This window comes from Pelophylax lessonae (assembly GCF_965119305.1).
Source record: "Pelophylax lessonae genome assembly, chromosome: 4".
NCBI classification, from domain to species: Eukaryota; Metazoa; Chordata; class Amphibia; order Anura; family Ranidae; genus Pelophylax; species Pelophylax lessonae.
Window position 1 is genome coordinate 676,030,608 of NC_138771.1, and position 12,165 is coordinate 676,042,772.

General features: G+C 45.2%; 2 protein-coding genes across 3 annotated transcripts in view; both read left to right on the top strand.

Moving 5' to 3' along the window:
- Nucleotides 1–12,165, top strand: part of LOC309553408 (C-type lectin domain family 10 member A-like) — a 78,946-nt gene that overhangs the window by 60,068 nt on the left and 6,713 nt on the right. The gene's annotated exons all lie outside the window — the stretch shown is intronic.
- LOC309553404 (asialoglycoprotein receptor 1-like) overlaps nucleotides 1–12,165 on the top strand; it is a 310,174-nt gene that overhangs the window by 701 nt on the left and 297,308 nt on the right. For both annotated transcript variants that reach the window (XM_082254583.1, XM_082254585.1), the window contains 2 exons: nucleotides 2,436–2,531; nucleotides 2,611–2,667. In XM_082254583.1, the coding sequence (XP_082110709.1) occupies nucleotides 2,436–2,531; nucleotides 2,611–2,667 (153 nt within the window). The remainder of the gene's footprint in view (nucleotides 1–2,435; nucleotides 2,532–2,610; nucleotides 2,668–12,165) is intronic.

Below are 12,165 nucleotides of genomic sequence, written 5' to 3' on the forward strand. Positions count from 1 at the left end.
ACATTCTATTCTCTGGAAGATCTCCCCACCATCCACATTCCATTCTCTGGAAGATCTCCCCACAATCCATATTCCATTCTCTGGAAGATCCCCCCACAATCCACATTCCATTCTCTGGAAGATCTCCCCACCATCCACATTCCATTCTCTGGAAGATCTCCCCACAATCCACATTCCATTCTCTGGAAGATCTCCCCACCATCCACATTCCATTCTCTGGAAGATCTCCCCACCATCCACATTACATTCTCTGGAAGATCTCCCCACCATCCACATTGCATTCTCTGGAAGATCTCCCCACAATCCACATTCCATTCTCTGGAAGATCTCCCCACAATCCACATTCCATTCTCTGGAAGATCTCCCCACCATCCACATTCCATTCTCTGGAAGATCTCCCCACCATCCACATTACATTCTCTGTAAGATCTCCCCACCATCCACATTACATTCTCTGGAAGATCTCCCCACCATCCACATTCCATTCTCTGGAAGATCTCCCCACAATCCACATTCCATTCTCTGGAAGATCTCCCCACCATCCACATTACATTCTCTGGAAGATCTCCCCACCATCCACATTACATTCTCTGGAAGATCTCCCCACAATCCACATTCCATTCTCTGGAAGATCTCCCCACCATCCACATTCCATTCTCTGGAAGATCTCCCCACAATCCACATTCCATTCTCTGGCAATGCTCAGTCCAACCCGTTGCTCAGTCATTACTTATCTCTTCCTCTGTACTCTCAATCAGTTTACACTCTATAAAGTCTCCTAATCTGCTATAATTTGTATCCAATCTGCCCCCTGTCCCCTCCACTCCTTGCCTCCACCCTCTTTATATACCCCAGACCACAATCCAATGTGTTTTGTTTCCTCTTTCTCATCTCTCCTGCAGTCCATGAGCAGCTACCATTTTACCATCCCCCATCCTGTCCATGATCGGCAGTTCTTCCTTTTTTTCTGCTACCCGCAGACTTTTTTCAGTTCCTGATCTGAGTTGTTCATGTGAATTGGGAAATTTAATCGTCTGAAGTTAGCTCCTGCTCTGCCTCTTCTCTGATTACCAGACACCCCGTCTCACCCCATCATCAGTTCCAGTGGGATGGCTTTGGTGACCATACTATGACCCAATAATATACCAATAACTATAATATTATTATTATTATACAGGATTTATATAGCGCCAACAGTTTGCGCAGCGCTTAACAACATGAAGGCAGACATTACAGTTACAATACAATTTGGAGCAAAAAGAATCAGAGGGCCCTGCTCGTTAGAGCTTACAATCTAAAAGGGAGGGTCAATTGATACAAAAGGCAATAGCTGTGGGGGATGAGCTGATGAAGAAAGTGAAACAGTGTTATTAGTTAGTAGCCGGGTAGGCTTCTTTAAAGAGAAGGGTTTTCAGGGATCGTCTAAAGATGGATAGATTAGGGGACAGTCGGACAGATTTGGGGTAGAGAGTTCCAAAGAATGGGAGAGGCTCTGGAAAAGTCCTGGAGGCGAGAATGGGAGGAAGTGACGAGGGAGCTACAGAGCAGGAGGTTCTGAGAGGAACGAAGAGAGTGATTAGGTTGGTATTTTGAGACGAGGCTGGTGATGTCGTTGGGGGCTAAGCTGTGGATTGCTTTGTAAGATGTAAGTATTTTGAATTGAATTTGTTGGGTGAGCGGAAGCCAGTGGAGGGATGACAGAGAGGAGCAGCGGACACTGAGCGATTGGTAAGGTGGACGAGTCTGGCGGCAGCATTCATGATGGATTGAAGGGGGGAGGAGCCTGTGTAGAGGTAAGCCAATGAGAAGGGAATTGCTGTAGTCAAAGCGCGAGATGACCAGGGAGTGAAATAGAAGCTTTGTTGTGTCTTTGGTTAGAAAGGGGCGTATCTTGGAGATGTTGCGGAGGTTGAGGCGGCAAGATTTGGACAGCGATTGGATGTGGTGTTTGAAGGAGAGTTCAGAGTCCAGGACAACGCCTAAGACCTTGGCATGCGGGGATGGGCTGATAGTAATGCCATTGATACTGACAGAGAAATCAGGGGAAGGGGCACATGGTGGAGGAAAAATTATAAGTTCGGTTTTGGATGGGTTGAGTTTGAGGTGAGACATCCAGACCGATATATCTGATAGTAAATTAGTGATACAATAATATTGTCTGATTGTGCGCAAATACCGACCAGAATATTACAATTCACTCAATGGTCTAAAAAACATTACATTTATTCATTTGTCAAACCCATTTATTTCCAGAACACATTTCATAGTGAGTATAATAGTTACCCTTGTACAGATAATATGGTATGAAATCTTCCAGTAGAGGGAAATGTGGGTAGTTGTGTAATAATTGGGGGATCCAGGGTGGAGGCATTTCCAGGGTCCTCCTCAGTATCACTCCTCTGCTGGGATAAATTCTGGTTCTTTGTCTCTGGCAGGTCAGGGGGTGGATCAGACAGAGAAGAACATGGAGGTGAAGCTGAGGAACCTGAGTCTAGGAGTGGACTCCAGAGTGGAGAAACTGTCCCAGGATGGTAAGATGGACCTCTGAGGGGTGACTCTATGTGACAGGGGGTCTGGTCTCCTCACCTTATCAATGTTCTCTTTCTCTAGATTCCAGGATGATGGAGAAACTGACCAACATCGAAACCTTCGTAAAGGACATGAGAGGTGAGCTGGGGCAGTATTGAAGAAACTTCACAAGTTGAACAAACATTGTAAAAACATAATTCCTAGCCGGACTCATTGAGAGTCTGTAGAATGGGATCTATCCAGGTGATCAGGATAAAAGGGATATAAAGTACAGAAGTCTGTATAGTCATGTAAGTGAAAGGATATACAGAATACGTTTATAATAGTTTTCTCTTCAAAGCTGGATGAGTATTTACTAAAATAAATGGGATGGAGGCGTCTGTGAACCGAATTGTATCTGATGATATAACAGGTAATCGTACGCTCCAAGATGAGACATGAAATATGTATTCTGGGGGAAGTACATTATTATTATTATTATTATTATTATTATTATTATTATTATTATAAAGTTTTCCAAACCATTGACCCAACCTTGGACCTTGAGAGGGATGGAAATGACATGAGAATGGGAGTGGATTGTTTACATATGGGTGTGTCTTGACACTTTTGGGCTGTGCTTGGATTTCCTAGCACAGAGGGTTAAACTTTTTTTGGCTGGAGACTTTCAGAAAATCTCATTAATAGTGTAGCACCCTCCTAATAGCATTGTTTGCTCCATCTACATATCACAGGAGCCTGATCCGTTAGTTTTGCCTGTTGCATGTTTCGAGGTGTGATTCACTGAGTCTGAGGGAGTGTCCCCACTGTAACCAATAGGGGGAGCATGTTGGACAGGGGAGGAAACCCAGCCAGTGACACATTGGCTTCTGTTAGAGTCCCAGTGGGAGGGCACTCCCACAGTGCATCCTGGGATTGCTTATAAGGGCCAGGGGGACATGTGACTGGGTGTCTTTGGCGGGAAGCAGAGTCCAAGCAGGAGGCTGAGGGTTGTCTCTCCTCCTGCTGTCTGAGGAAGGTGGTCATAGGCAGTCGGCCTAGTGAACCAGGAGTGGAACTGAGCCTAAATGATCCTGTATAGCTGACAGTGGAGATGCTGGTCATGAGTCATCTGGGAAAAACAGTGTCCATGAGTACTGGGGGACTTGCCTAAGGGTCTGCCCAGGAAGGGGGACCACTCCAGTGAAGTCAGAGGATAGATGGTCAGCTCACACAGTACGCCAGAGTAAAGGGGGTGCCAAGTATAGCCATGAAGATAAGGGGTAAAAGGGGGTGCCAAGTATAGCCCTGAAGATTAGGGGTAAAAGGGGGGGGGGCGTGTAGGGCCCTGAAGAGAGATTCACTGAATAGTTTACTTATTACCTACCTCACTACAGTGGCAAGGTGAAGCAGTGGCCTTGCTGCATTCAACGCAGTTAGAAGTCCTGACATTGTGCAGAGTTCATTCAGTTGGAGTATCCCACTCATTCCTTCCCCTATCCCAGTTATCAATAAAACCAAATCCCCCTGGACTGATTTCTGGCTGATCCTTCCACATGAAGTACTTTGCATTATCAAGTTGTTGCTATGGGTAACCCAGGGGAATCGGTAACCAGCAGCTCCCATGGGAGTAGTGCTACACGAGGTTGGGAAGTTTGATTCATTTATAGAAGGGAAGATAGCAACTTTCTCTGACTGATTGATGATTTGGGCAAATTTTGGCTTATTTACACCGAACAATATCAGAAAATGTTTTCTTTTCCTCCTAAATAGCGACTCCTTCCTTGGCAAAACTCTATTTTCCTGTTTCTGGGGTTCTGCCTCTATTTTGTAGTCCAGCCTCATGCCCGGTGTTGGTGAACTCTGGTGCCGAACGCCCATCAAACCTGGGACTAAAAAATAACCCAACTTGTATTTTTATTAATGAATACAAGACTTCCTCTGATTGGCTGATGTGGAGTGACAGGCAGATAATGTCACAATCTCAACCTCAGCCAATCAGATGAAGTCTTGTATTTTTATTAACCACTTAAGCCCCGGAGGATTTGGCTGCTCAAAGACCAGGGCCTATTTTGCGATTCGGCACTGCGTGACTTTAACGGACAATTGCGCGGTCGTGCAATGCTTTACCCAAATGAAATTGATGTCCTTTTTTTCCTCACAAACAGAGCTTTCTTTTGGTGGTATTTGATCACCTCTGCGATTTTTATTTTTTGCGCTATAAACAAAAAAAAGAGCGACAATTTTGAAAAAATAACAATATTTTTCACATTTTTTTATATGAAATTCCCCCCCCCCCCCAAAAAAAATGTAAAAATCAAAATTTTTGGCCAATTTGTTTTCTGCTACATATGTTTGGTAAAAAAAATCACAATAAGCGTATTTTGATTGGTTTGCGCAAAAGTTATTGCGTTGATTAACTACGGGAAAGATTTTTGTCATTTTTATTGTTTTTTTTTTTAACGAATAATGGCGGCGATCTGCGATTTTTTTTTTGCAGGACTGCGACATTGCGGCGGACAGATCGGACCCCTGACTGACTTTTTGGACACTTTTGGGGGTACCAGTGAAATTACTGCAGTAATCAGTGCTAAAAATATGCACTGTTACTGTAAAAATGACACTGAGAGGGAAGGGGTTAACTTTATTAGAGATCCAGGGGTTAAGTGTGTCCCTAGGGGCGTGCTTCTAACTGTAAAGGGGCGTGGCTTGTGATGTAACCACAGAGACATACGATCCTGCATAGCAGGATCATATGATCTCTGCAGTTACATCAGGGAGAATGACAGTTGGTTGTGTATACATCATCCGCCTGCCTTTCTCCCTCTCCAGCAGGAGATCGCGAGTGATGGGTGGACATCAGAGCCGCCGGTCACTCGCGCGGGGATGGCCGTAAACGAGCGGGGGCGGGGGCACGCCTCCAGTGGCGCGCGCTCACCCCCTACAGGCTCCTGGGCGAGCGGCGTAGTGCTAGGTTGCTTTGCCAAGGAGGGGCTGACCGCCGCAGTAAATGTTCTTGTGGCAGTCGGCAAGTGGTTAATGAACACAAGACTTCCTCTGATTGGCTGAGGTGGAGAGACAGGCAGATAATGTCACAATCTCAACCTCAGCCAATCAGAGGAAGCCTTGTATTCAATAAAAAAAAGTATTTCCTGAATGGCAGAGAAGCACTCGGTCCAGTTTGATTTTGCTCTGGTAGCAGACGGGAAGTCACCCATAGAGCTGTAGAAGACAGAGTCCTGCCGTACCACCATACTGTATGTAGCCATGTTCAGTATGAGTCATACATTGTATCATACTGTATGTAGCCATGTTCAGTATGAGTCATACATTGTATCATACTGTATGTAGCCATGTTCAGTATGAGTCATACATTGTATCATACTGTATGTAGCCATGTTCAGTATGAGTCATACATTGTATCATACTGTATGTAGCCATGTTCAGTATGAGTCATACATTGTATCATACTGTATGTAGCCATGTTCAGTATGAGTCATACATTGTATCATACTGTATGTAGCCATGTTCAGTATGTATGATACAATGCACACATTGGCTCAATCACTTAGTATTGGCCAGTTGGGTCCGGACATGGCAGGAAACCTGGACTTCAGCTTTAAGTGGACCTGAATTCATAGAGTGAAAGTTTACTATGCCATATAGAACATCTAGACCCTTTAATTGTAGCCTCAGCATTATCTTGAAAAGTTTACCCTTGTCTATCCCCTGTACTTTGTGTGCCTAGGCACTCCTGTTCTGTAGTCCCATAACTCTATATCTGCAGTGTAAGATCATCTAAAGCACATTTGTCAAACACAAGGCCCCCTGGCCTCTTCATGTGTCCCTCGCACCTCTCCCCCACCTGCGGCACCCCCCTCGTCTCTGCCCCCACCTTGTCTTAGCAGTTGGCAGCAAAGAGGAGGACAGAACTCCTCTGCCGGATCCTGTGCTTCTCTGTGCAGTCATGGAAAGACTCATCTCTGCCCCCACCGTCTCAGCATTCAGCAACAGAGAAATCCACCTACAGGTCCCGTGTCTCTCTGCGCAGCCGCAGCACCCCCTCATTTCTGCCTCCCCTGAGCTGACCCTAGCCCTACTCCGGTCCTTCTCCAGATCCTGCATTTTCTGCTTCTCAGCTCTGCTCCCAGCTTCTTCCCAGCATCAGCACAAAGTAAGGGGGTGCACTGTGATGTAAGGGAGGGTGGGGGACACTTGGCTTCTGATGGTAGGGAGCTCTTGATATCTGATATAAAGGGGGTGGTGTGATCTGGACATCTAGTCTTACAGATACAACCGGCCCTTTGAGGGCAACCATAATGCTGGTGCAGCTCTTGATGAAATGGAGTTTGATACCCCTGATCTAAGGCACTGCTGCATCGGACTGCTGGTCTCACCAGGTTTCGAGTGAGATCTGGTGATGTCATCAGGGCTGCTGATAAGGCAGTGCAGCCAGTCCTCTTTACTGGGCCCGGGCCCCATCAATGCAAAGAGGGGGGGCAGCTGTACTGTTTTCTTGCAGACACTAATCTTCTTCTGCTTCCTCCTGCAGTTCTGCCAGCTTCTCCTCCTTTTTCTCCCTCCGCCTTCACTGTAGGGGGATTGGTCCAAGCACATGTGTCCCTTCCATCTGCTGTCCGGACCCCACATGTGCCCTTTTCCCCCCCAGAGCTTCTGGCTTCCCTCCTCTCCTTTCCTGCCGGCAGTCGCTCTGGGCACACACGGGGATGTTTTAGGATGGAGAGCAGGGAAAGAGGCCAGTAAGTATGTAATTTCTTGGCCCCTTCCTTTCTTGAATGAACACAGTGAGAAATCAGTACCAATCATCACTGAAGCATAGTAAACTGTATTTATTATGCTTCAATTTGTGAATGAGCAGGAAGCCTCAGATCACATCCTAGTCATTCATTTGTGCAGCTGAGGCTGCAAGGAAAGGGATTGTTAAATCTATGTCCTTAGTCACTTTCGGCCCTGTCAGGTAGGCTGTATAGGGCCCTGTGATTTTCTAACAGCCACCCTGGATGTCACTACTGTGCTGCTCACTGTTCTCCTTGCTGGAGAGGAAGCCGGACCTGAGGAGCTGCAGTGCAAGGATCTCCCTGCTTCTGCTTTAATCATTCTGTAAATCTGTGCTTCTTCCACCTCTATCGTTACCCCACCAGTCATCAGATCACTACTCTTCAGGGGGCAGAACTAACATGAAGAAGAAAAGCCCTTCATCTGCCATGATAGCCACTTCCACACAGTGTTAGGAGCTGCCTGTGCCCTCTTCCTCCCTCCCCACTGCTGCCACCGCTCCCCTGTTTCCCATTGCCTCCTCTTGGGTCTTTCTCCCTGAGTGTTGGTTGCCTGCCATTGGCTGGTGGAGGCCCTTTCATTGAAAGACATCCTGATTGCTAGCCAGTGGGTTATCTACTCCTGTTTGTATAATCTATGAAAAAGCAATATGGGAAATCTCTACGATTACTACCTACCACCAGAATGAGGGACCCAGCGGTGTTTAACCACTTGCTGACCGCCACACGACTATTTACTGCGGCAATCAGCCCCATACAGGCAAAACGATGTAGGGCTACATCACTCGCCCACAAGCCCCCCCCCCGGCTTGTTCCCTGCCTTCCCCGCACGAGTGACCAGTGGCTCCGATGTCCGCCAGCCACTCACGATCTCCCGCTGGAGATGAAGAAAGGCAGGCGGCTGATGTAAACAAAGCCGTCTGTCATTCTCCCTGATGTAAACAAAGCCGTCTGTCATTCTCCCTGATGTAAACAAAGCCGCCTGTCATTCTCCCTGATGTAAACAAAGCCGCCTGTCATTCTCCCTGATGTAAACAAAGCCGCCTGTCATTCTCCCTGATGTAAACAAAGCCGCCTGTCATTCTCCCTGATGTAAACAAAGCCGTCTGTCATTCTCCCTGATGTAAACAAAGCCGCCTGTCATTCTCCCTGATGTAAACAAAGCCGTCTGTCATTCTCCCTGATGTAAACAAAGCTGTCTGTCATTCTCCCTGATGTAAACAAAGCCGCCTGTCATTCTCCCTGATGTAAACAAAGCCGCCTGTCCTTCTCCCTGATGTAAACAAAGCCGCCTGTCATTCTCCCTGATGTAAACAAAGCCGTCTGTCATTCTCCCTGATGTAAACAAAGCCGTCTGTCATTCTCCCTGACGTAAACAAAGCCGTCTGTCATTCTCCCTGATGTAAACAAAGCCGTCTGTCATTCTCCCTGATGTAAACAAAGCCGTCTGTCATTCTCCCTGATGTAAAAAAAGCCATCTGTCATTCTCCCTGATGTAAAAAAAGCCGTCTGTCATTCTCCCTGATGTAAACAAAGCCGCCTGTCATTCTCCCTGATGTAAGTGCAGAGATTATACGATCCTGCTATGTAGGATCGTATGTCTCTGTGGTTACATCAAAAGCAACGCCCCCCCCCCCCCCCACAGTTAGAAACACACCCCTAGGGATACATTTAACCTATTGATCATCAATAAAGTTAACCCCTTCCCTATCAGTGTCATTATTACAATAATAGTGCATATGTATAGCACTGATTACTGCAGTAATGTCACTGGTAACCCCAAAAGTGTAAAAAATGTCAGTCAGGGGTCCGATCTGACCGCCGCAATGTCGCAGTCCCGCAAAAAAATCACAGATCGCCGCCATTACTAGTAAAAAAAAACAATAAAAATTAGATAAATCTTTCCCTTAGTTAGTAAACACGATAACTTTTGCGCAAACCAATCAAAATACGCTTATTGCGATTTTTTTTACCAAAAATATGTAGCATAAAACAAATTGGCCAAAATTGTTAAGAAATTTTGATTTTTACATTTTTTTTTTTGGGGGGGGGGGGAATTTCATATAAAAAAATTTGAAAAATATTGTTATTTTTTCAAAATTGTCGCTCTTTTTTTTGTTTATAGCGCAAAAAGTAAAAATTTGCACAGGTGATCAAATACCACCAAAAGAAAGCTCTGTTTGTGGGAAAAAAAGGACGTCAAATTAGTTTAAGTACAGCGTCGCACGACCGCGCAATTGTCCGTTAAAGTAATGCAGTGCCGAATCGCAAAATAGGGCCTGGTCTTTGAGCAGCCAAATCCTCCGGGGCTTAAGTGGTTAAAACCACTGAAGCCCCGGAAGATTTTACCCCCTTCCTGACCTGGCCCTATTTTGCAATTCGGCACTGCGTGACTTTACCGGACAATTGCGCGGTCGTGTGATGCTGTACCCAAATAAATTTGACGTCCTTTTTTTCCCCACAAACAGAGCTTTCTTTTGGTGGTATTTGATCACCTGTGCGATTTTTCGATCATGCACTATAAACAAAAAAAGAGCGTCAATTTTGCAAAAGTAACAATATTTTTCACATTTTTTTATATGAAATTCCCCCCAAAAAAATGTAAAAATCAAAATTTTTTAACATTTTTGGCCAATTTGTTTTCTGCTACATATGTTTGGTAAAAAAAAATCGCAATAAGCGTATTTTGATTGGTTTGCACAAAAGTTATTGCGTTTACTAACAAAGGGAAAGATTTTTGTCATTTTTATTGTTTTTTTTTTAACGAGTAATGGCGGCGATCTGCGATTTTTTTTGCGGGACTGCGACTTTGTGGCGGACAGATCGGACCCCTGACATTTTTAAAACTTTTGGGGGTACCAGTGACATTACTACAGTAATCAGTGCTATACATATGCACTGTCACTGTAAAAATGACACTGGCAGGGAAGGGGTTAACTTTATTAGAGATGCAGGGGTTAAGTGTGTCCCTAGGGGCGTGCTTCTAACTGTCAAGGGGCGTGGCTTGTGATGTAACCACAGAGACATACGATCCTACATAGCAGGACTGTATGATCTCTGCAGTTACATCAGGGAGAATGACAGACAGTTGTGTTTACATCATCCGCCTGCCTTTCTCCCTCTCTAGTGGGAGATCGCGAGTGACCGGAGGACATCGGAGCCGCCGGTCACTCGCGCTGTAATGTCCGTGAACGAGCAGGGGAGGGAGCGCGCCTCCAGCGGCACGCGCTCGCCCCCAGCGGCGGGCGCTCGCCCCCTAAAGGCTCGCAGGCGAGCGACATAGTATTATGTCACGAGATGACCGCTGTAGTAAATAGTCGTGCGGCGGTCAGCAAGTGTTTAACATTGTCCCAAATGTTCTGTAAATTATTTTTGGTGCAAATTTTTAGCATGTTGGTTTTCAGCAATAAAAAAAATACTGGTGGGATAGTTAGACTGGTAATAAATATTCCTGCAATAAGAAAGTGATTATAATGAAATGTCTTAGTGTTGGGGGTAAGGGCCATTTAAGGTCAGAGGTTAAGGGTAAGGTTAGGACTTTACAGGCGTGGTGAGAACTGTATATATTTTAGATGAAAAATGTTTGTGGTGGGTAAACTCCTGTAACCAAATTTTATTCCCCAGGAAATGAATGTCTCCATGTATGTGTATAATATAGAGCGGTCTGAAGGGAATGTACACAGCAGACTGAAATGATTCTTTATATTACAGCTTCTCTCAACAGCAGCATCCAGAAGATTCTGGAAGGCATGGAAGGACTGACAGACGAGACCCAAGAAAGGAGCAGTAGGTTTACTTAATTCAAGGAATCAGAAGATTGACTCACAAAACTCTAATTTCTCAGAACATACTGAACTCAGATTTGTAGTTTTTAATATTAAGGATTAGGGATGATCGAAAGGTTCGGGTCGACCATCGGTTCGACCCGAACATTGACTGTTCGAAATTCGGCCGAATTCCGAACTTTTTGCTGAAAAAGTTTGGAATTCGGCAACCAGAACCGACCAAAATGCAATGGGACAGGAACTGGGCTTTAAAAGGCCATGATTGGACCAGAACCATCAGTAAAAGCCAATTGAGGGGGCAGGAGAATGCTAGGAATGTGATTGGAGTGACTAGGGGGTCCAGAGGCCAATCATTAGTGAATACGCCCCCCAGTATATAACATAGCCCTCGCCAAATCTCTAGCATTGTAATACAGGGACATGGAAGAGAGTGGAAGCAGTTCTGTGACTTCTGCTTCAAAGTGTCATTTAGCAATTATTAGTGTGAGGAAAGGGATATACAGTGTAGTTAGGGTGCTATATACCACTATATAAATGGAATGATAGTAGCGCTGAAACACTATCTAAGAGTTCCTAAAATAGACAGTGGATGCCCACTAAATAAACAGTGTGGTAAAAACTTAGTCCTCACAGTCTTTAATCGACTAATACCATAAGTCTATTAACGGGTGAATATAAACATCAATCCTCCTTCCAGATCTTCAATAAACATGAAAGTCCAATGTTATTGACGGTAGTTGTTGGTTAGGTATTGTAAACCTCCATGTAATCTGGTCGGGTCACCACAAATCCACCACCAAGTGCAGGGGGACAATTAGAAATGGCCACTCACCGGATAGATATGCTCACCTACTCTCATAAGTGAGCACCACTCGCATAATGATCACAAATCCACATGTCACCATAGGATAGGTTAAATCAAGCAAGAGATGGTTCCCAATCCAGTATAGCGTCCCTTTTTCTGCCAATGTCTCCCAGATATGTGGAAAATAAACAGATATCTTGGGAGACATTGGCAGAAAAAGGGACGCTATACTGGATTGGGAACCATCTCTTGCTTGATTTAACCTATCCTA